Below are 24,110 nucleotides of genomic sequence, written 5' to 3' on the forward strand. Positions count from 1 at the left end.
TAACCTCATCCTGTCAAAATGTCGCTCTACCTGTGCTCACAGATTGAGTGAAACCATAAATCAATATGCAATCTAACCAAACCTTTAATCTTTGCGCGTCTTACAGTTATGTCCTTCAATGACCCAAGCTGCATATATTTACCTAAGTTAATACCATAGCAAACAAAGACAATCTCAATCCTACTATGTGCAGTTATCTTTACGCTGTGACTATCGCAGTATTTCGGTTTCCGAAGCCTGTCGACACTAAACTGCTCTTGCTCCTGTCGATCTCTTCACTCGCTCGTTCGCGGCGGACGCAGGTCCGAAGGGGTCCGCGGAACGACCGGGCAGCAGGTAGATCTCAGCACATGCAAAGAATAATACAGTACAGGGTCTCTCAGCTTTGGGTTCTGAAAGGCTTCGGCATCTCGGACTTTCATGGATCGCGAGCCAACACAACAACTATTTTGAGTCAGACACCTGGGAGTCCCCATGCAGACCCCACGATCCAAGGCTGAATTACACTTGACGGCCATTGTGTAACCCTGTGCCCGAGTATTTGACTACTGTATGGACTATATTTTAGATCCATTGAATTAGCAAATAAATTGCCGACAATCTGGAATCGTACACGTAAATATCATTGACGATAAATGAACCAATAAAACAATCGAAAATTAGGGAGCAAAAAGAAATCAATTATCTGTATACATATTTCCTCTCTTGTAAAGTACAGTGCAGCACAAGCAAAGCAATCACAAAAAAAAAAAAACAAATCATGAAAAAGGAAGAAAATTACGCAAGTACCATCTTCTCCATGTCCCATGCAAGCCATGCGCTATGCGCGATTGTAGAGCTGACATTGATTAGTTCTCGTCTTTCCCCCCCATGGATGAAGCAAGCAATACAGTGAACACAATATCCAAATAACAGCCAGGACAGCGAAGCGTTTGATGAGACAAACCGCAAGCCCGACTTGACAAATTGAATACCTGCTTGTCATTTACTTGGCCTTGGCAAGGCCAACGCTGTGGCTGCCAAGATCATAGATAGAGTACCACTTGCGGAGGAAGGCATCACCGAGAATGGCGAGAGGGCCAACAGGCTCAGGGAAGTCCATGCCCATAAATGAAGAGATGCAAGAGCCCTGGACCTCAAGAATGTAGTCCTCGGGACCAATGGTGAAGTTGTGGCCGGTCAGAGTAAAGGTAAGCGGCGGGAGGGAGTCACGTCGGTCGCAGTCAACCGTGTACTGGCCGTTGAACGACTTCTTGGCTCCAATCTCCTTGTTACTACATTTGAGCAAAGGGTTAGTGAATTTTAACGAAAATCATTGTTCAGAGAGAATGCTTATGCTTACAGAAGCTCTGCAAGAGTCGATGGCAGGGCAATTAGCGAAGTGCCAGTGTCGAGGATAGCACCAGTGTTGTCGAGCTCGGCAGATGCGTCACCGAAGGTGATTGAGTCAAGCTCAACCTCCCAGTAGGCCTTGCGGCGCAGAGGAATCTTGGTGATCTTGCCAGTGTAATGGTCCTTGTCAACGCCACCAAAGACAACCTCGGACTCGGCCTCGCCGTTGTTAGTGTCACTGAGATAGAAGGCAAAGACAGGCTCATCGAGCAGGTCCTGCTCGAGCATCTTGTAAAAGGGGGGTACAATCTTGTTAACGCTGATGGTGTCATATCCAAGACCCAAGATGCCGTCAAATCGGCCAAAGGCGAAGGCAAGACCGGGCTCTGAAGTGGCTTCAGCAAAGTCCTGGCCCTTGATCTTCAAGTCGCCAATGTGGACATTGTCATTTGAGACGAATCCGCTAAGGCTACCAGAGCCGTAGCGGATCTCAAATGAAGAGCCGTTCGACTTGTAGGTGGATGAGGCAGACGAGTCGTATTTCTTATGCAAGTAGCATGCAATGGAGCCGCATTCAGACGACGGAACCCACAAGTTGGAGCTTCCAGTGTCAAGAATGACCTTGAATTCTTGGGGAGGGGATCCGATGGCGATCTCTGAGAAATCTAGAGCAACCGTTAATATTGATTGATCGGATGAAGGCGCACGTGCTATCGCGAAGAGGGCTTACATTGAGCATTCAGGAAGTTGCTAATTGGAACAGGATGACCCTCCTCGATGCGCAAAGAGGTGTCTCTGAACATCTCCTCAGTGTGGTGCTCAGGACGGATGCCCATGTACTTTTGGCCGAGCGATCTGACATGAGCGTCGATGTTGGCGGTTTCCTAGCGTTCCACTACGTTAGCCACTTCTTCTATCCGTTATTACAATTCCCTTTGCGACCGTGCTTAGCGGCATAGGTGAGGGATTACACTCACCAACTGCTCCGACAGAGGGACCTTTTGGAGCTTCATCTTGTGGACTCCAGCGGAGGCGGAACCAAGCAGCGTAGCCGCTGCAAGGACGAAAGCGTTCTTCATAGTGACGAGCTATACGACTTTCGCAAAATTCAAAGTACGAAGGAAGCAAGATATGATAATATAAGACAAAGAATGATGAGCTCAAGTGTCGAGCTCACTTGATGAATAGGAGTGTAAGTGAGAGGAGAGGTGGTGAAGGGAGGTGGTCCGGTAAGGCAGTTGGAGGATGACGACGGGGGAAGCTTGGCCTGGCTGGGGCCAGCTTCGGCTTGGGGCAAAGCACGTATATCGCCTCACTTCTACTATCAGGATACTCGCTTATCAGCACGAAAGTGGAGATATCTCGGGTACTTGACGTGTATATCCTTGGTTTGCCGTCGTGCTCACGCGCCCCTAGTGGCTGGTGCCTGGGCAACCTTGACCTGAACCGATTGATTGATTACATAAGCAAACGTCCGGACCTGGAGTTGGCTCGTCACCTGTCCATAGACACCGGGCCCTTTGGGATTGAACATGTGAGAATAAGCTGCTGCATTTTCACGTTAGGCGGATGTTAAGGCGAAAATTGCAGCATTGAAGACTTCAGTCAAAATATCAATTAGATATTATTTGAAGCCTGATGAAAGTCTTCTGCAATATATTACGATCCGCTTGCTCGCTTGCTTAATATCTTTCTAGCTAGCTATGCTCGTAAATTCATGTCAAAGCCAGGTACTTCAAAGGCTCAATGATATAATAATAGGCAGTATATGTACGGGAAAGTGTTGCCCTGAGAGTGTGAAAATGGGAAAAGAATATCTGCAGGGACGAAAGGAAGAATAAAAGATATAATACAATGATAAAAGGAAATGAGCACCGATCAACATCAAAAGGATTACTTCGTTTCAAAGGACAACACTGACGAAAGAAGAGAACAAGGTTGAAGATGAAGAGGGTTAAAGTGAAAGCAAAAAGGACCAAGAGAAGGGCTAAGTGTCAGAATTGCGTCGTGGGCGTGTCAGAAGAAAAAGCCGACCAAAGCAGGGGCAATCGAAAGCCCGTCTAACCGGAGCTGGAAAGCAAGTGTTAAAAAAACGATAAGCTCAATCATATCAAGCGCCCAACCTCGACAAACAGGAATAAATTTAAAATCATAGATCGTAAATCGTTTGAGGAGAAATGCACTTCATGCATTTCCGTTTCTCAGCCGAGCGTATTCGCCGTTATAGTATCCCGCTGAAACAACCATTTATGGTCCACGTATTAAAAGACGTAGCAGCAGGTCCAATAAAGCACTTTACTTCTTCAACTTTCTGCCTCCAACCCCGCCGGTGAGCCGGCCAAGATTGCTTAAGCTTGAACGCGGTTTATGCTGTGCCTGGCCTGGTCCACCTGGTCCTTGAGTGGGTGTTGAGGGGCCTCCAGCCCGCTGATTGCCTGCAGCTGCTTGACCTTGCGTATTGTGTATACTTTGTGCGGACCCTGGTCTTTGAGGGAGTAGCGACGAGAGTTGTTTTCCAGTTGCCGCAATGCCACTAGCACTAGGTACCACTGCACCGCCGGCCGAGCCTGGAATGCCTAGACCGAGTCCAAGTCCAGGAGAGTCGAGATTTTGACCATTCAGCAAGAAGCGGTTGTTGCGAACACTACTGGGAAGCCCGTCGAGAGAAGTCCCATTAATTCCGATGCCATCAGTCCCGCCGTGCGTCTGGAGACGTTGAAGCCGACGGGCCTTCTCCTGGACGCTCTTGAATTTGTCGAGAAGCTCAACCCAGCGAATGCCGCTATTGTCTTGGTCGCGTGATTTGAGGCGGTTGGGACGGTCGTAGGCTGGGGCCGGGGCTGTGGGAGTTCTGACCGAAGAGTTAGTTACACAGCGGACGCCATAGATGGTTGGCAAGAATAGAAATTGCAACAGTTTTTTCTTTGTAGGAAGCCAAAAGATACGCGGCACATACGTTCTGGGGGCGATATGAAGATAGCCAATGGCGCTGACGCTGTTAAGGCGATTTTTCAGAGCGGCAAAGGCCGAGGACTGGGGGAGCAGCATAAGAAGGCCATAGAGACATTTGTAGAGGTGTGGATATTTCTCAGGTTCCAGGAGCTGAAGACGAAGGTCTAATGCACGGTCAAAACATATTCTTCAATGGTACGGAAACTTGGACGATGGCATGCTTACAGGTAAAAACGGGCGACTCGAGCAGCTGAACAAGTTTGTCAATCTGGATAAGCATATTTACAGTCATTTCTAGTTCGGCGCTAGATGGTGTCAGCAATATTCGAAAGTCCTTCCAGCATGAGCCACCAGACATACAAGATTTGAAGCAGATTATAAGCTTGCTCGTATGCTTGCGCGAGCAGGCATAATGAAAAGGTCGCCACAGCATTATGGCACCATGATCGGAAAAGGGTGACGAAGAAGGTTTGTCCATCCTAATTGCGTTAGATGATCGTTTTCACAATACCCCTTCAACAATCAACACACCCTAGTCTCGAGATTCCTCAGTCTCTTACGGAGGTCGGCTAGTTCTGGTGCCGTTATGAGGTTGTTGTTGAGGTTTTGCACCATGATACTGGCGAATTCAACATCCTGGTAATGATTATCAGTATTAGGAGCTTGATACACTAGACTGCATAAACATACTTCGTCCTTTTCTAGACAGTCTGCCAATGTGCGATAGATTCTTTCGGCGCTCAGACTGACGCACAATTGTCTGATGATCAAATTCCCCCGAGTTTCAAGCAAGCGGCGATCTGTGCAGAACAATTGTAAAAGATTGACCATGAAAGAAGTAAAGTACTTGTCTTCACTGTTTCGCGAGATCTGAGAGAGCAACTGCAGATCACGCGTGACCACAGCTTCTGCCGGATCAGAGAGAGTCTTAAGCAGGGCGGGGAATGTGCCATCATTGATGGCAAGAACCTATGTTATGTCAATTGACCGTCTACCCGATATACACGATTGTGACCCTACCTTTCGAGGGGCTTTACTGTGCAGCATGATGAGCCAGGTCAAGGCTGCGACTCTCGTGGCCTCGTGCTCATTCAAGAATTGTAACGTGAGAGCGTTGACGGCAGCGGCATAATCCAGTTCAGTGGTTTGTGCTGCAGAAGGCGACGAGTTATCTCCTTGGGCAGGCGCTGTTGCGGAAACAGCAGCGGGGACTTGGGTTTCTCCGTTACCTTGGTTGTCTGGAGCTTTCTTACCATCTCCTTCTCGAGGAGCAGAAGATGATGGAGTTCTTCCATTCGCAGTTGAGTCTCGGCGTTCGGGTTCTGGGCCGTCCCTGGGTGTACTTGTAGATGCCCGTGTTGTCGCCGGCTCATCCGTCAATGACATGATATATTCCATCAACGAGTTGTTGACACGGTTCGCAGCCTTGCGCACCAATTCCACATCGCTCGCCATGGCAGGCAACACTTGCGACAGCAAATTTGGGACAAAAGGGAGTATGTTTTCGGGGCAGATCTCGAAGAAACTATCAATCCAGTGAAGAGCCGCGAGCTGTATCTCTTCCTCTAGAAAAAATAATGACATTAGCCTTGCATCGTTGATAAAATGATGACAGAATTGGCGTACCAGAAGCTGGATCAAGGAATTGTACCAAAATCTCCAAGATCTTTGGATGGTCAACCTGGACATCTTGCCCAGGAACCCAGTCGTCGTTGCTGACACTACGGACATCCTCCGTACCGCTCGAGTCAGTATGCACGCTTGCCGTCTCTTGCTCTTCATTTGTAGGGCCTCTCTCTGTTGGCGTGCTATCGATCTCGCTTGAATTGGCTTGTTTTGCTTTGTCCTCCCCAGCGCTCTTGCGGCTTTCCTCAATTCCCTTTTTTATTCTTGCAATCTTTTTGATTTCCCCCAAAAATCTATCAAGAGCGCCCTGGGTTGCAACATGTACATCTCGATTCGGATCGCTAAGGAACTTGAAGAGACCACCTAAGAATGCGGGAAGATAGGTAACGAGTTCCAAATCTGGAATAGAATCCAGGAGGGTTATCCATGAGACAAGAAAGGTCCGAGTAAACGGGTTGAGAACGTGTATTCTTTCCTTGAGCAAAGGAATAAATCGAGAGAGTGAGAATGCAGTGGGCAAGTCGACGGAAGACTCGCGATCAGCTTCAGGGTTTTCCGAATCGACCTCTAGTACTGCTTCTTCCGAAACGTTCAGGACCGAAACATATGTAGCTGCTGATTCAGAGACGATATCCTTGATCAATCGGTCCAACAGCTCTGCGCCGTTCTTGACGGAGAGCTCGGAATCTGCTGCTAGCTATACGCCATGTCTCAGCAAGAGATCGAAACACCTCGAAGTGGACTAATTGTGCGCTCACCTTACAGAGCGAATCAAATATGTCGTTGAAGTAGAGTAGAATCTCCCCTTTAGCTACCTTGGCAATGTTGTACATGCTCTCACAAGCATAGTATCGCACTCGAGCATCCTGGTCGGTAAAGCATGCAAGTACCGGAGGAACGATTTCTTCTAAGTATCGGGCAACCTCCTAGTAGTGATGGCCCATGATCAGCAACAGGGTCATAATGCGGGCCATATTCTATCAAGCACTTACTGGACCCAGTGCAATTGAGGCTGCAGCCAGGCCTATTAACCCGCCATTTCGGGCATGAGGTTGATGCACCGCATATGCATATTCGTGGCATAGCTGCTGAACAATTTTGCTGATCTTGTCGAAATCCTTGGCGACAAGTGCTTCGCGAACAAGTCTCTCGAGGCTGTCAATTGCATCTGATTAGAGACGAACGCGGACTTGTGGGGATAAACAACAGGGATCCGAATCGGACATACTCCAGAGCTCCTCCTTTCCGTTTGTCGTAGAGCTTGTCGTGAAGCGCTCTTTGGATATTTGCATCCATTTTCCCGACTGGTGTCTGAGTCTTAGCATTGCGGTCCTATCTGGGTCATTCCCTCTAATATTGAGGGAGTTGTGGGCGATGACGGAAGCCACTACGGGGCGAAATATCCACAAGTAACGGTGGAGCAGCAATGCAGACTAGTCTCGCCCCAAAAGATGGCGACTATAGCTGGAGCATGTGATTCGTATGGAGGGAGGGCCTTGGCAAGAAGAAGATCTCATTCACATAGTATTGGCGTGTTAATTGAGAAGTATGCTCTCAGTTCAAGGAAAGAGCAAAATCCGAATTCGGGTTGAAGAAAATGCAGCGTGAGCTCGCACGAGGACACGCACAGTTGTCGATACAACGCGTGGTGGCGGGATGAGACACGCCTGTCCCTGTTTAGAGCGGGGAGAGCGAACCCTCCCCCCTTTGGCGAATGGGAGAGCAACGGCTGGACTATGAATTACTGCTCATTCCCCAATCGAGAAATATGTCAATTCAACCTCATCTCTCCATTTATACACTGTCCGATTTATGATTAAGATAGTAGTATCGGATTGCAGAATATTTCATTGACTCGCAAAATCGTTTTTGGACAACCGTCAACTTCGAGATTTAATGCTAGTACAAACCGTCAACCTTTTACGTCACTCTTGAAGAAAATCGAGATATTTCTTAGGAATTCCAACCTAACATGCTGCTCTATAATGAACCCGCAATGATGAGGTTATGAGAAGAAGAAAAAGAAGAAGAAGAAAGAACATCTTTCAAGGAAAGACTCCTTTACATACCTATCACGCCGTCAGTATGAACGACCAGCAGGAAGGAGCTGACGAATCTCTTCCATTTTCATTAAAACATTTCCGAAAATGGATGATATGCTTGTGCGTATGAAGATCCGCGAGATGATATGTAAATTCTAAATATTTTACAGTGTTGTCTGCAACTTTAACGTGGATGTTGGTAAGGATAGCATGCCTCCGCGGATGATTGTCTTCTCAGTTCCGCCAGTGCTGATAGCATTCCTTCAGGACCAGAGATAGAGAGCGTCTATCCGCCAACTCCTCTTGCCAGCTCAGACCTCTCAGCAATTTGTTTCAACAGGTATGCGCTCATCCTTTCGCTGAAAATAATTATGCTCTTGTTCACCTTTCTAGCTTTCCTGAACGTCACGAGGGAGAGATAACAGAAGATCTCAGTTTTAGCTTTGCTCTTCGTAATCATTCTCCCAAAGTCAGTTTTGATGCTTTTGATTATCTCTATGGCAAACAAGACTACTTTCACGGCACTTGTCTTTTCCGTCAGGAGCAAGACAACACTGTCAAAAGGCGTTTCGGGCAGAAAAGTCTGGTTCTATTATCCCAGCACGATTTCCCCGGTCTCTGGGTCAAACTGCTACACCTTATGACATCCAACAACGCTCTCGGAGATATTGCTGTCCTTGAGACCGCATGTATGCATGTTGCATCATGGAAGCCTCCTACAGCTGGACAACATCAGCTACCTTTTTTCGGATCCGTCTTAGCAATGGACATGTAAGATCATCGAATACTCTAAAGATAAGGTGAAATCGTGAGTTAATCTTTCGTTGCAGATCACCAAATCCAGCTTTACCGCTGCAGGGTTTGATCCCATCAAGTACAGGGAGCCGTGAAATCTTCACACCTATCTTTGACGTATCAGGACCTGTAGGGAACTGGTATAAGTTGGTGCATTATCTTCCATCTCTAGCGGAAATATACATTATCTTTGAGCAGGTAAGAGGCGTCCTTTCCATGCAATTGTAACCTTTCCACTGAATCACGCAGGCCATACTCGCTGAGCCAGTAGCCGTATTGTCAAAAAATCCTCAAATATGTAGTGAATTGTAAGAAGTCTCCCAGTAATTATTTTCAGCATGCCAATATGTTTTAGCGTATCGGCAGTGGTAGACCTGATTCGACCGGTAAGGCAGAATATAGTATCCATAAAATCGTGAAGACTGATCTTCTGTTTAGGTCCCATATGCGGGTGACTCAAGGCCTTATATTACAATGCAGTCCGGTATGTATTTGATATGAATTTGCCACAATTCCGCGGCGAGGCTGACGTTTCCTCACTTCTCCAGACCTTTTCTCAACTGAGATCGACGGCGTGAGCTCACCTGACCTGCTTTATCAATTTATTTTTTCAATATACTGACAAAAACAGGGCCTTCCTCAACATTATATGATTGGTGAGTTCGTAACTCGGTAGTAGAGCTTGCCATTGATACCGTTCAAGGGATCACCAATCCTTTCCTTCTCAGACGACTTTCTGTAACATCTGGGAACTCCGGTCATCGGGAGCCGCATATTGTTTATCTACGGAACCCGGAGTCAGAAGTGCCTCTGTAAGTCCCAGGGACAATTGAGAAAATAATCGAACATTTAACAGCCAAATAGGAAGCCGTCACACCAAGAACATAATCTACGGGGAGATCATCAAGTTCCACAGGGGTCATCCCGGCCCAAGCAAACAAAGACCCACCTATCCAAGGACACAGCATTCCTCAAGAGTCTGAGCCGCATGATTAGTGGATCAAATCCGCTCCGTAAGCTCTCAAAAGGCGATGGGGAGATCAAGGTACCTAACAATGTGGTACAGGAGAAGAGAATTCGGATGTAGCGGCCACCGTCCGACGCCATTTTGCTGCACTCGCTGGCTCACTTCTGGCACCGCTCAATCGCTACTTTGCCACGTTGACTGATAGTCCTTCTGCATCACCTGGCGGAGAGGTTAGATACGGGAATTTTTCAGAGGCAGATTTTCTGCAGAGTCTCTCCAAATATGGGTGCTCGGTCAAGTTCCGTGGCACCACATCCTTGCAGCGGCAGAGGACACGTGATGCCTTCTACAAGAGATTTTGCCAATCACCAAGTTTCTTCCGCTGGCTGGATATGAAGACACGAATAGAATTAGCAGCATCTACAGGAGTCTCGCCCTCTGATCCAACAGAAAAAGGAGCAACTTAGAGGCTCAGCCGTCATTGAACGAGTTTCATCGTTCGCATGACGTATAACTAAACCGCACCTATTAGGAAATATATGCATATGCTGCCGTGCGGTTGAAGAGTCTAATAGCCTTGTCGCTCATTTGATCTGCGGGAAGAACAATACAATATATGGACCAAGGTGGGGAATTTATAGCCAGCATGAATGAACGTGGGAAGCTAAAAATAAGCCTAACTCATGGCTCTCTTGCAGTCTTGTCTCATAATGACATCGCATCAATCGAATTTGTCTGCCTGCTGCCTACCTAGCTAGACATAACTCCATAGACGTGAGAAGGGACATGCGGCCACAGTCATTGACCACGGTGGGTCGCTTAACACCGAGGAGCTTAGGCCGGGCCTACGTTAATTCCGCTGTTTTTAGGTTGTCTACGGAGGTACATACTGCGCGCATCCCCCGCGTCAACGTTTCCGCGGGGAAATTCCGCGAACTTAAACCAAATATCCCGGACTTTGGGGAGATAGCCCTCCTGTCACATTCTATCACCGTTTTTGATCGCACGCCACTGCGAGTGAAATAGCGGTCTAGCAGAATTCTTTATTATTTTACAAATGAATTCCGTCGCTTTTCCTATTTTCTTTGGAACATGTTATCCTTCGAGGCGGCATAATGACATCCACCCAAGAGGATCGCAATGTTCAAAATGCGACTCCAGAATGGACGAATGAGCCTGACATCGAAAACCAAGCTGCAGTGGAAGTAAAGGAGAAAAATGATGGACCTCAAACAGCAAATGAGAAGAATGATCTTGCGTCCGTTGACAACATTAACGAACTTTATTCCATCTTTACTTTGTGGGAGAAGCGTTTCATCGCCATTGTCGTTTCGATTGTTTCTCTATTCTCGCCATTTTCCTCGAATATCTATTTCCCCGCAATGAACACGCTAGCTCAGAGTCTGCACGTGTCTCATGAGAAAATAAATTTGAGTGTGACCGTCTATATGGTAAGTTGGTGTCATTAATATCACTCCATTTACATGTATTGACGAACTCTGGAGATTTTTCAAGGAGTAGCACCAGCCTTCATCAGTAACATAGCTGAAACATCAGGGAGACGTCCGGCATATGTTGTCTGTTTTATCATCTTTCTCGGAGCCAATATTGGCCTTGCGGTGCAAAGCTCCTATCCAGCGCTGATGGTTCTGCGCTGTGTCCAGAGCTCTGGCAGCAGTGGAACCGTGGCCCTTGCCAATGCAGTCATCGCCGATATCGTTACTTCTGCAGAACGAGGCAGCTTTTTTGCATGGTCAATGCTTGGTGCTATTTTGGGACCTTCTCTGAGTCCTATTATTGGCGGTCTACTCAGCGAGTACCTTGGGTGGAAGTCCATCTTTTGGTTTTTGGTCATCTTCACAGCCGTTGTCCTGGTTCCGTTTCTGCTCTTCTTCCCTGAAACAAGCCGCCCAATCGTGGGGAACGGGTCAATTCCACCGCCTAAATGGAACAGGTCCCTCGCAAATGTGATTTCCGAACGGCGACTAGCCAAGGCTGGGAAGCCTGTTGACAAGTCGGCGACTCACAAATCCACTCGCCTTGAGTTTCCCAATCCCATTAAAACTCTTAAGATTGCCATAGAACCAGAGGGCGCTTTGATCCTCTTCTTTGGAGGCATCGTCTATGCAGGGTACTACGCTGTAGCAGCGAGCATCCCATCGCTCTTCGGCCAGACTTACGGATATAACGATATCGAAATTGGCTTGATGTATCTGCCAATCAGCGCAGGAATGCTCATTGCGGCTTTCACTACAGGCAAACTTGTTGATGCTAACTACCGACGTTATGCGAAGAAACACGGCTTTCCACTCGATAAGACCAAGCAGCATGACCTGACTGACTATCCCCTTGAGCGAGCCCGTCTGGATATCTGCTTACCTCTGACATATCTCGGGGCGCTGGCTATGATCGCTTACGGGTGGCTTGTTGAATACGGGTATCGGATCGGCGTAGCGGGTCCGGTTGTCATCCTCGTGGTATTGGGCTATGGCGTGGTCGGATCCTTCAACACGACCAGCATTCTCATCATAGACATCAATCGTGATCGTCCGGCGATGGCTACGGCGGCGAACAATCTTATCCGATGCCTTATGGGCGCGGGGGCCACTGCTTTCATTGGTCCTATGCTCAATGCGATGGGCCGTGGCTGGGGATACACATTCATTGCCTTTCTGTGGTTTCTCTTTAGCCCAATGTTACTGGCTGTGATCAAGTGGGGTCCTGGGTGGCGGAAAAAGAGGGCCCTGAAGGCTGCAGAGAAGAAGCGGCTAACGGTAGAGAAGCAAAGAAAGTCAGAGCTGGCGGAATATGCTCTCTCGGCCGACAGAAAAACCAGCGAGGCAGCGGTACCAGATGAAAAGAAGCCAAGCGAAGCTACAGTAAATTCAGATGTCAGTCATGAAATTGCAGATCATGACCCCGAGGCAGCTGTGAAAGGTCCGAACGATGCCAAAAATACGAGACCAGGAGCAGAGGGCAAAGGAGATTATATCTCGCCGTCAGCATCTTAAACGGAACTTTGAGTTTAGACTGCATTGGCATGAAATTCCACAATAGTCCAGTCTCTTCGTTTCATATTCGGAGCATTTTACCTATTTGTTAACCATTGCAGAATTTCGCATGCATAGAAATCCGGGACGATGGAGCGCATCTAAAGATATATCCCCGCCAAAAGGCACAAAAAGATCAAGCATTTAGCATTAGCTTCAACCATAAACGTTCACTTTGACTCGTTGGAATGCCATGGGTCTTTAAGTTTGTGATTGTCCCATGATAATAAGACATTTTGGAGTATATCTGTCAATGAAAGACGTGCAGTGAAACGACCGACTTGGAAACTTATTCCGCTGGCAGCGGAATAACTGATGGCTCGAGAGCGGAATTACGGGGTTATCCGTATAAGGGAGTAATTACGCGAAACCACTCAACGCGAGCGCGTAAAGACACTTTCGCGTCGCGTCACCTTTCTGCGCGGACGTCAAGAACAAATACGGGGAGTGAAACAATTACCAACCGATTGGAGCAAAAGAATCAGAAGGCTATAGAGATTTGGAACGTAGGGAACGACTCTCGAGGTCATTAGCTGAAAAGGATAGGCAAGAGATTCTCTGAAAAGCGATCGTGGTATTGAGGAGTCGAAAGATGGCGTCTAGGCCGGAATTGAAGGTATGATAGCTTTCGTCGAATGCGATGGGAGTCGGACTAGCACGCTGGCATTTGAAGCAGGGAATGGACAGCGAAATCTGATTATATGGATTGCAATTGTACTGACATTATTCTGCAGCTCGACGACGAGGTTGGCTTCATTCGCTTCTTCCGAAATTTGCCTAGTAAGGACGAAGAGACGATTCGCATATTTGATCGAGGCGATTGGTATTCAGCACATGGAGATGATGCTGCATTCATCGCAAGGACGGTATGCTCTTTAGAGGAAATAATGGTCTACGGCGATGGCTTCTGACGATACTAGGTATACAAAACTACATCTGTGCTCCGCCAGCTTGGCCGCAGCGACAATGGCCTTGCCTCAGTTACCATGACTATTACAGTCTATCGGAACTTTCTGCGCGAGGCTTTGTTCCGCCTAGGGAAGCGTATCGAGGTTTATGAGGCGACAAGTCGAATGAACTGGAAGGTGTCAAAGCAGGTTCGAGACAGGAGTACTTTTTTGAGTTAACAACAAAAGGGCTAATTGGCGGGGTAGGCTTCTCCAGGAAACCTCCAGGACATCGAAGATGAACTCGGCGGCCAGATTGACTCTGCTCCCATCATCCTGGCGGTCAAAGTCACTGCCAAGGCATCGGAGGCTAGGACAGTCGGTGTATGTTTTGCAGATGCCAGCGTCCGTGAACTTGGTGTCAGCGAATTCCTCGACAATGATTTATACTCTAACTTTGAGTCAATGCTGATCCAGCTCGGCGTCAAGGAATGCTTGATTCAGACGGACGTGCAGAAGAAGGACGTCGAGTTGGGAAAGCTAAGAAGCATAGCCGACAATTGTGGGTGCGCAGTTACGGAGCGGGTTGCAGCCGATTTTGGTACGAGAGATATTGAGCAAGACTTGACCCGGCTGCTGCGAGATGAGCGGTCGGCTGGAACACTGCCTCAGACAGATCTCAAACTTGCCATGGGATCGGCCGCTGCTTTGATCAAATATCTCGGCGTTATGCATGATCCTTCGAACTTTGGTCAGTATCAGTTGTACCAGCATGACCTATCGCAGTTTATGAAGCTAGATGCGTCAGCGCTCAAGGCACTGAACCTGATGCCGGGGCCTAGAGACGGCTCCAAAAACATGAGTTTATTTGGCCTTCTCAACCACTGCAAGACGCCTGTCGGCAGTAGATTGCTTGCTCAGTGGCTCAAGCAGCCTTTGATGAGCCTGGAGGAAATCGAGAAAAGACAGCTGCTTGTCGAAGCCTTTGTCGTGGACACTGAACTGAGACAGACCATGCAGGAGGAGCACCTACGTTCTATCCCTGACCTTTACAGGCTATCCAAGCGGTTCCAAAGAAAGGTTGCAAATCTGGAGGATGTTGTTAGGGGCTATCAGGTCGCTATCAGACTTCCTGGTTTCTTGGGTACTCTGGAGGCAGTCATGGACGAGAAGTACAGAGATCCTTTGGATGCGGAATATACATCAAAAATAAAGGTAAACTGAATCATTGGGTATCGTCCTAGACCTCCAGCTGACGCCTTTTTAGGAGTACTCGGACAGCCTGGCTAGGCTGCAAGAGATGGTGGAGACGACAGTAGACCTTGACGCTCTCGACAATCACGAGTTTATCATCAAGCCAGAGTTTGATGATAGCCTTCGGACAATCCGCAAGAAGCTCGATAAGCTGCGCTACGACATGGAAAAGGAACACGAAAGCGTTGGGGACGATTTAAACCAGGACACAGAGAAAAAGCTGTTTTTGGAAAACCACAGGGTGCACGGCTGGTGCTTCCGTTTGACTCGAAACGTATGTGCCCTATCTTAGCATGACCTGGCAAATATGCACTAATATCTTTACAGGAGGCAGGCTGCATTCGCAACAAGAAACAGTACCAAGAATGTTCGACACAAAAGAATGGAGTATACTTTACCACTGCTGCCATGCAGACAATGCGGCGAGAGTTTGACCAGCTCTCGCAAAATTACAACCGCACACAAAGCGGATTGGTCAACGAAGTTGTCAATGTTGCGGGTACGTCTTTATTCCACCGATTGAACAATTTTCAGAATACTTAACCGGATATCTAGCATCTTACTGTCCCGTATTCGAGCACCTCGCTGCAGTTCTTGCCCACCTTGACGTCATTGTTAGTTTTGCTCACGTCTCTGTCCACGCACCGACACAATACGTACGGCCCCAGATGCATGCTCGTGGGCAAGGGGACACGGTTCTCAAAGAGGCACGCCACCCATGCATGGAGATGCAAGATGACATCCAATTCATTACCAATGACGTGGAGCTCCGACGAGGCAGCTCAGAATTCCTCATCATCACCGGTCCTAATATGGGCGGAAAATCGACATATATCCGGCAAGTCGGGGTGATTGCTCTGATGGCTCAGGTCGGCTGCTGGGTGCCCTGTTCGGAAGCGGAATTGACGCTGTTCGACTGCATTCTTGCACGAGTTGGCGCCAGCGACTCCCAAATCAAAGGCGTATCAACATTCATGGCTGAAATGCTCGAAACAGCGAATATTCTCAAGACAGCCACGTCCGAGTCGCTCATTATTATTGACGAACTGGGCCGTGGAACAAGCACGTATGACGGATTTGGTCTCGCATGGGCCATATCAGAGCACATTGTGCGCGAGATCAAATGCTTCTCTCTCTTCGCCACACATTTTCACGAACTTACCGCCCTGGTGGAACAATACCCCGCAGTCAAAAATTTGCACGTCACTGCGCATATCGGTGAAGGTCCCTCATCGTCCTCCCTGGCCGCCAACGGTACGACAGGAACCAATGGCGCATCCGACGATGAGGAGCGTGCTAAGCTAAATAAACGCCGTGAGGTTACACTGCTCTACAAGGTTCAACCCGGCGTGTGCGACCAGAGTTTCGGAATCCACGTTGCAGAGCTAGTCAGGTTCCCTCCAAAAGTCGTCAACATGGCAAAACGAAAAGCAGACGAGCTTGAAGACTTTACGGTCAAGCATGATCAGGAAACTGCTCATGCAATGGCCCAGCATTCCAAAGAAGATGTCGAACAGGGAAGTGCCATGCTCAAGGATGTGCTCATGCAGTGGAAACAGGAGGTTGAAGCTGCCGGCGGTGAATCGGAATTATCCAAGGAGGAAAAGATTCAGAAGATGAAGGATCTAGTCATGCGCAATGAGGAGTTGTTGAAGAACCCCTTTTTCCAGGCCGTCAAGGCTTTGTAATGGCGTGCGAGGCTGTCCAGAGGACTTTGTCCTCCTTGGGAGCTTTGGAACTGTGTCGGGGATACGACATATTAGAATTGCTTTCCGAGACATAAAACTGGAGTTTTGGAGCTACTTATGAGGATAGATGTGTGGGAAACTTTTTATTTCAACATACTTGTGCGGTAGCTGGTATCAGGGTAGCACTTGCGGCCGGGAGGCCGCAGAGGATTTGCGCACAGCTTGTCGGGTTTTCCTTCTTGTTTTGGCATGGCATCTCTTCATCTTGTTTGCTAATCTTTTGTTTGCACCTTATTTATTTGTCCATTCCCTATTTGCTTTTTTTGCTCTCTAAGGAACCAGAATCTACGAGAAATACTCAGACTCCGATTTACACCATCACCACTTGCATCTCTCAATACCCATCCCCAAAAATCTCTACAATTGTACTTCACCTGCCGCGACATATCTCATCAGTTTTACTATACTGTCTCTAGTTTGAGCTTGTCTCCTATTATTAGACTGTCCGAACGTCCACGTAAGTCTTGAATTCTTGGGATCTTGAGCCTGACTATCTGCATTACAATATAACTCAATTGTGATGTACACACAGATACCAGGCATACCTTGTCAGACTCTAGATTCGCGGAGGAGAGTTGTACAAACACGGAAACAAAATATAATTACGTGGTCATGCAGCTACCCGGAAAAGAAGCAACCATTCAATTCATTGCCCCGACAAACAGGGCGCCGCGATTCGTCAATTCGTAATATATAACACCAGACAGCCAAAATCCAGTCAATCAATATTCATACGACACCTTTTCAGGATCAATGTCTATTCAACTCAACTTGGAATAACAAATAAACAATGCCGAGCCGCAGATATTGATGGTGATTGGAGTTAGTGAAGTCCTATACAATCCATGAGCCAGCTAATCACTGCCAGCAACGCATAGCAAACAAATCTTCCTCCTGAGTCATTCACTGACCAACATTAAAAGCTCAAAGAGAATCGGTATGCTGCAGCCTGCAGCCGGCAGGCAGCAGTGTAGCATTACAGATATAAACCCTCCAGCACCTATGGCCTCTTCGCATTGCTTCCAGCTTCCACTCTAGGTTCCACATATGTGAACAGTGAACATTATGGCGCGGTGTCAAAACCATGATCATCGGCTTCAATTTCTATTCCGGATACTTTGATAATTTTTTTTTAAACAAAGGTCTATCTCAATCTCCCTTTTCGAAGGAGTCATTTTCCAACATTCCTCCTCTGCTCCCTTTGAGGTACTTTTGGCCACGCAGTGCCCTCCAATAGACTTTAAGTTCCATGCAAGACCGCCTACGACTTGTCACAACTAAAATATGGTGAATATTCGCAAGATCTCGGAATTTGGTGCAGCGATAGCGAAGAAATCATAACTGCCGGGAGCTTTTAACTTGCACGCAGCATGGCTTGACAGATGTATTAGTCGTCGGACCCTGCAGTTGAGCGAACGTCTCTTAGAACAAAACTCATCGAACAAGAAACGAACCCATTACCGTTTTATCACCAAATAGAAAAGGTACATAGAAACGATGATGCAGACCACGACAGATCAATCCTTCGCATCGAGCACCGGTCACCCAAAGTCTCCCGCCGGAAATATATATAACAACGACAACTGGGATCTCAGAACGAACAGAGTGACAAAAGGACTCAATTCCCTCCTTCTCTGTCTGAAACACATATTTGGTGAAGAAGGACCTGGAGAACCGTATAATTTGGGCACTGCTGCAAAGCAAGTCGATACAAAGTTTTACCGTTTTGACTTTTTTGATTTGACTCCGTCTGTGAGAAAAGCAGGCGCAGACGCAGACGCGAAGGGAAACCAAGACGGAAAACGACAGTCAACCGCAACGCGGCCCGCGTCCAAAAATCTGGCGATCGTCAAATAAAAAGAAACAAACATAGAAAATAAATGCTGCAAAGACTTACATCTCGCCATGTCTTTGGGAAGGCCGAACCTGTATCGGTCATGGATCCAGAACCACCGCCGGTGGGAGTAGTGGAGGAACCGGCAATATGAGGGTTTCGAACAAAGAACATTTGCCGACTTCATGTTGCACTGTTGCCAGCGCTCAATAGCGCGAAAAGACCCTGGACACGAAGATACGTGAGCCAATAAATAGGTTCAATGGATCGAGGACTGCTATAAGCAGTATTTTGAAAGTCAGCAACGAAGATATCTTCATCATTCTGTCCCCCTTGAGGATGTTTCAAGGATCGGCATGGGGAGACGCTACAGTACTCTCAAATCCAGCGCCTTGACAGGCTGATCATTCCCCAATACATGGCAGGCTCGGAGGCAGAGATTGCCGAAGGGGCTACAGCGGAGGAATACTTCTGGGCAGATAAACAATATCACGGACAACCTTGGCTTCCAGTCATCCCAGCTGGGTGTGATGAGCGATGAGCTCCGGCCATGTTATACCGGCCTACCCGCGGCAAATATGACAAGCATCCGTTAAATCAAGAAGCAACAGCGGGTGCGATCATTAGCCGGGTGGTTCAATTATAGACAAGACTGGTGCCGCTGGGCAGCTGTCACTGAGTCGTATGGTTCGATTTGTCGAAGACTCGAACCACCCTACGCGATGGCAGCTGTTCCATTAGAAGAGTTTTGAAGTCTGCGATGTTTCGTCACTCGGAGCACCAATCAACTTTGATCGTTCAGAATTCGAAATTTTCAATTCATACAGTTCGTCATTTTCTTTATTTACGTCGACGGACGGAATATTATCATCACCGCTAATGACCAACCGAACAACCACGAGGAAGTAGAACAAGACGCTTTTTATATATTTAACTTATCGTCATAATCCTGCATAACTCAATGACTTTTGTGGCCTGGGATTCACAAATATCAAGACCGGACTTTGTCAAATGCGCCCGTTAAGACCATGCGACCTTGCAACAACAACTGACAGGATGGCCAGTCGTGTGGTAGGATGAAACCATCTTCCTCAAACAAGTGTCTGGCCTCCGAAAAAAAGAAGAGGAAAATGGACTTTGTGGCATTCAAGCGTGGTCTGCTAATCAAGCACGATACTCCATCAATGCCAGAACGGAGAGCATCTCACATCCGAATACGTATCGGAACAAAGTGCCAGTCCGTGAATGTTTCCTTTCTCATGGAAGCAAAAAGGCGCGGACGATTACAGTGCGATAAATTCTATTTTGTCCTGACTGAGATCTGGAAAACAAAGGCATCGATGATACCTGGATTTGACAAAGAATGCCCAAGCCCATGGACAAACCAAGCACCTCGACATCCAGTATCACTTCACTAGAGACAGGCTAGTTGAAGACAAAGCGGTCATTTTGCGATACAGCCCTACAGCTGAGAATGCTGCTTATGGTCTGACCACACCCCTCTTCCCCAGTTGGTTTACGCAGTTGTATCTCACAAGAAAATTGGGTGCGGCCAATGTCTACAATCCGTCTTTGCTGGATTCATAGAATTCAAGCTCAGATGTGGCCGGTGCAAGACATTGGGGTTGACTTGCTTCCATTGCATCTTGCCTCATGCGTCATGATGCTGAGATATCCTTCTGCAACAATTCGAATTTCCCAGATGAAACAACACGACAGATGGATCAATCAAGAACAGTATACAAACATACAACATTTACCTTCTTTTAAAACATAAGACAAACTATTTACCGGATCTAAGTCCGACACGCTTGCATATGGAACAGGTATGCAGGCTGATATTTGAATGGGGACCTTATGTACGGGCGAACTCATATCATACGAAACTGAGAATCTAAGTTCTAGAAAACAATTGAAAATTTGTCAAGCCACGGAGCAGATTGCGGCTTGAACCAGAAGCTGTGCAGAAACAAAAAGTCGGCCGTCCGCATTTCCAAACCTGCACACTTTCAGATTTAACGCCAGACCAGAGTGCGATTCTGTATATGGCAACGACGCTCATCGAAGAACCTTACCTCGAGGGAAAATGCGGATGTGAACTATGACCGCGGTTTGCTCTTCGTCGTCGGCGGACCGAATACCCAACTTTAGATCTATCTTTCAGTATTAATTTCTTGAAAAACCCACACATATTACAATGCAAACCTTTTGTTGCCAGACGAAGCTGTGTCAGACTCATGTCCAGAACTGGCGGGACTCTGGCAAGAAAGGCAAGAAAACCATCTTGCAAAGCAACACCTTTTTCAAGTACGCCCACAGGCTGCAGCTTCTGTTAACCTTTCCTGCACTTGAGAGGGTGCAGAATGGACTGAGTACAGCCATGCTGAATTGGATCTGACCGTCAACGGTGTTGGTCCCTGGTGCAACCCTAACAAAGAAGAATGCAGCCCATGGTTCCAGGCTCTGGTGGCTCGTTTTGCTACGCAAATACCTACGGCCAAGGCATTGAGATGTTTGTCAAAACGTCGTCTGATGACAGGAAAACATTTACGAGAAACCGGATATAACCGTTTTTTATCTTTGACCCAAGCTATCCATATTACAATACTCAAAATATGGAATGGCCACAAAATATTTCCTGCTGTATCATTCTGCTGTCTGCATCATGGAAAGATATCGGCTTTTACAACTACGATTATCTACAAATTACACAACATCCAAAACAATGTACGCGTATCAGGCATCCCTAGGAAGGAAGCCACATCAACAAATCACCTCGGGGGCCATCAGATGTACAGAGATTTGAGAGAACTCTTAGGTCCACGGACCGGAATGGGAGGTCAATCGTTCGCTGCAAACGGTCAAGACTGATAGCCACTGCCAGGTCCTTTGCAGTTGTAGACACACTACACTCAACAACAAATCCTTTTGTAAAGCCCACATGAGGGTATGTCCCTCATGTGGGTGGACCTATTCCAATGCTGATAAACATAATTGCAACGCCAATAAAAAGTATGTGATACTGTATTTAGCAATGTCACAACAAGCCAGGATCGTCGCCATGTTTGCGATGATCTTTGGCTTTTCGCCATTGATCTCGGCCATCGATGACTGAGACCAAACGCGAAAATATTCGGAGCAAACCCAAAGGTTTAGTCCATCTTCGACACTCTAGGGATCTAATGGAAACCAATGAGCAGAAAACCAAAATCGAAACCTTCTTCAAGCAGATCGGTGTCAAGAAAAGATCGGCTTGCGGTGTATTTGGTTCTCGCAATGCGGTTTTTGTTTCTCCTTTTCTTTTTCCGCAAAGGAGAAGGCGAGGCGAAAACACCCTGGAAACGCCGTTGGACTGTAGAGCCCAAGACTCTGGGTCTCTCAGAGCAGCCCAGTGGCCTTTATCAGACATCAATAAATGAACCAAAAGTATTCGGACCGAACCACAAATCGTTATACGGGATTTTTCCTTGCCTTTCACCATTTGCAATATGCTCGTGTTGCAACCTGGCGGTTACGAAATAGCGAGCATTACGCATTGCACATCCCTCACCCAACCAGCACTCGTCCTTATGGTGTTTTTTACGGGAAAAATGCCATTGATTCAGGGCGGAAAAGAGAACTGGTAAAACTTGCAAATGAAACAGCACGGGATCAATGCAAAGATCCAAAAGCAGTATTGGTCGGTTATATTCCTATCACAGCACTGCATCAGTGCCAGCATTAATTATTCTCACTGCAGAAATACAGACAAACTGTTGCTAGAGTATCTTGTCTGGGTCAGTCAAGAGATGTTAGAGTCAGGGAGTCCAGACAGACCATTAGCCTGTTTTGGTTTTGAGGATGCTACCAGTCCGGACTCCGGAGTGTCCCGGCCAAACCAAGTGGCTCTTATGGAGTCATGGACTATAGAGCCTCATGACGTTTATAGACTTGACGGAACGGCAAATGTGTTTCTCACGACCTACGAATCCCAGTGGCCGTTGTTCAAGATTAGACATCCATTGACAAACAATGGCGTCGTGAAGAAGTCTCAAATGGAAAGTACAAGGGGTCGCACGTTCACGAACTCTCAACGCTTTGCGGCTTCATCCGAGGAGACCTTTTCGCAAAACCATTCTGCAGTTCCGTCAGCTGAACCGTTGAAGCGGGTGGCAGGCTTCAACCTGCGTGTGGTATGCGGTATATCGGCATGACTTCATCGTGGCATGACATCGAAGACCTCTTGCTCAGAGACAACAGAGACTTCAGCTTCAATCTTTCAGACATTTTCCTTGGACACTACCCTTTCAGATCAGCGGTTGACTGTTTCCCTATAACCGTTGTGTAAACTGTACGTTTGACTGGATATGCAGTTGGACCATTCACCCAATCGCTGGCAAACTTGGATATTGAACACGCCCCCAAGGACCCGGTGGCGGGGAAGGGTAGGGGGTGAACCCCCAACAGATGCAGCAGCTACATGAAGAGAGCAAATGGTAGATCTTCTCGTGTTCCCACAAGTTTTTCTTCAGTCTTCAAAATTCAGGCTTCAGTGGATCACCATCCAGCAACAAGCGTATGCTCGTGATTTCCAGACAGGACCATACACAAATCTGGCTTGACAGAGGTGGCATGCAATATGAGGCAGCTCCCCCTCTGCCGCGCCAGTTGTTGGCTCGGTGCCGCCTCTTTCTCCCTATGATGCTGCTCCTTGTATTTTTGGATGGTCTAGACACATTTGGGTCTTTGACAGGTTACGAGCCCGGAAGGAGAAACGGGGGTATGACCGTATGAAATGGACGGAAAATTCTACGAAAGAGAGCAACTCTTCGACAACATGTTTTTAATAAGTCATGACATTTTTAAAGATTTGTTTATACCAGGGCAAGCGGTGTGGCACGATACTATCGAAACCTTCAACGATGATGATGAAGAACCGTTTGAGAATACAGGTATACTGTATACAGCATAAAAATCAGAGGAGCGAGGAAGGAGCAATAGTTCCGTGTTCGCTCGTGGTCTGGAGATCATGGACCCGAACTTCTGGTTCCGTACCACCTGGAGTCCTGGAATCCTGGAGTTCTGAAGTACGGAGAACAGAGATGTTGAGTTGATAGCCGCTCAAAAAACTCCAGATACCCCCCACAGAAACAAACCAACGGTACGGATTATTGATACGCGCTGATAATTATATTGACCGTGTCCTCTTGGATGCTGGCTTTGTCAGTTATACAATCTGATGGAATCAGCGTATAGTGTATAGTGTCCTTGTGGACGTCTTTGGAAGCAATGAATGCACGGGAGTCCGGGAGTTCGGGAGCTTGAAACTTGGATCCAAGAAAAAGCAATCAAGGATTTTAATAAATAAAGGCATTATGAGGGTGTCAAGGGGAAGATGAAGAGATTGAATCGCCTTTGGAAGGCGTATCAGGCTGTCAAAGTAAACAAAGACATTATCATGGATTCATAGATCCATAGATTCCATATTCATAAATTCATAGACATAGACGGGCATAGACTACTCATATAGCAATACCAAGTTACCAACAAAGAAGATTATCTGATTCCATTCAAGGTCGGAACAAAGAGCAGCGTGCCAGAGTTAGTAGCGTTTAAGTACATAGCGAAAAAACAATTACAAAGT

General features: G+C 47.2%; 5 protein-coding genes across 5 annotated transcripts; 3 read left to right on the forward strand and 2 right to left on the reverse strand.

Annotated features, from left to right (window-relative positions):
• Window positions 1–985: 985 nt before the first annotated feature.
• L228DRAFT_212234 (aspartic endopeptidase Pep2) lies at window positions 986–2,411 on the reverse strand (the record flags this gene model as incomplete). Its single annotated transcript, XM_018329933.1, has 4 exons — window positions 986–1,274; window positions 1,343–1,997; window positions 2,063–2,216; window positions 2,310–2,411. The coding sequence occupies 4 exons, from the start codon at window positions 2,409–2,411 to the stop codon at window positions 986–988; spliced, it is 1,200 nt and encodes a 399-aa protein (XP_018187455.1).
• A 1,216-nt stretch (window positions 2,412–3,627) lies between these two features.
• L228DRAFT_211880 (ARM repeat-containing protein) lies at window positions 3,628–7,206 on the reverse strand (the record flags this gene model as incomplete). Its single annotated transcript, XM_018329913.1, has 11 exons — window positions 3,628–4,183; window positions 4,289–4,448; window positions 4,510–4,589; window positions 4,645–4,763; window positions 4,816–4,920; window positions 4,975–5,253; window positions 5,305–5,849; window positions 5,911–6,607; window positions 6,669–6,836; window positions 6,903–7,065; window positions 7,139–7,206. The coding sequence occupies 11 exons, from the start codon at window positions 7,204–7,206 to the stop codon at window positions 3,628–3,630; spliced, it is 2,940 nt and encodes a 979-aa protein (XP_018187456.1).
• A 789-nt stretch (window positions 7,207–7,995) lies between these two features.
• L228DRAFT_269350 (hypothetical protein) lies at window positions 7,996–10,181 on the forward strand (the record flags this gene model as incomplete). Its single annotated transcript, XM_018335264.1, has 13 exons — window positions 7,996–8,072; window positions 8,123–8,151; window positions 8,220–8,292; window positions 8,346–8,723; window positions 8,783–8,945; window positions 8,997–9,055; window positions 9,103–9,133; window positions 9,186–9,231; window positions 9,296–9,321; window positions 9,379–9,403; window positions 9,451–9,559; window positions 9,612–9,760; window positions 9,814–10,181. The coding sequence occupies 13 exons, from the start codon at window positions 7,996–7,998 to the stop codon at window positions 10,179–10,181; spliced, it is 1,533 nt and encodes a 510-aa protein (XP_018187457.1).
• Window positions 10,182–10,829: 648 nt separating this feature from the next.
• On the forward strand, window positions 10,830–12,725 carry L228DRAFT_212279 (MFS general substrate transporter; the record flags this gene model as incomplete). The annotated part of the gene is made up of 2 exons (XM_018329936.1): window positions 10,830–11,165; window positions 11,220–12,725. The coding sequence occupies 2 exons, from the start codon at window positions 10,830–10,832 to the stop codon at window positions 12,723–12,725; spliced, it is 1,842 nt and encodes a 613-aa protein (XP_018187458.1).
• A 470-nt stretch (window positions 12,726–13,195) lies between these two features.
• On the forward strand, window positions 13,196–16,973 carry L228DRAFT_284026 (DNA mismatch repair protein). The gene is made up of 7 exons (XM_018336179.1): window positions 13,196–13,380; window positions 13,499–13,630; window positions 13,685–13,861; window positions 13,919–14,866; window positions 14,919–15,179; window positions 15,233–15,404; window positions 15,461–16,973. Exons 1-7 carry the CDS (start codon window positions 13,357–13,359, stop codon window positions 16,591–16,593), a joined length of 2,847 nt encoding a protein of 948 aa, XP_018187459.1. The 5' UTR covers window positions 13,196–13,356; the 3' UTR covers window positions 16,594–16,973.
• The last annotated feature ends 7,137 nt before the right edge of the window (window positions 16,974–24,110 follow it).

This window comes from Xylona heveae (genome assembly GCF_001619985.1).
Source record: "Xylona heveae TC161 unplaced genomic scaffold L228scaffold_7, whole genome shotgun sequence".
Classification (NCBI taxonomy): domain Eukaryota; kingdom Fungi; phylum Ascomycota; class Xylonomycetes; order Xylonales; family Xylonaceae; genus Xylona; species Xylona heveae.

Excerpts from the sequence above, each read along its gene's own strand:
- L228DRAFT_284026 (XM_018336179.1), top strand. The coding sequence starts at position 13,357 with ATGGCGTCTAGGCCGGAATTGAAG. Across the intron at positions 15,180-15,232 it reads GCTTCCGTTTGACTCGAAAC|GAGGCAGGCTGCATTCGCAA; the intron begins GTATGTGCCCTA and ends ATATCTTTACAG. Across the intron at positions 15,405-15,460 it reads CGAAGTTGTCAATGTTGCGG|CATCTTACTGTCCCGTATTC; the intron begins GTACGTCTTTAT and ends CCGGATATCTAG.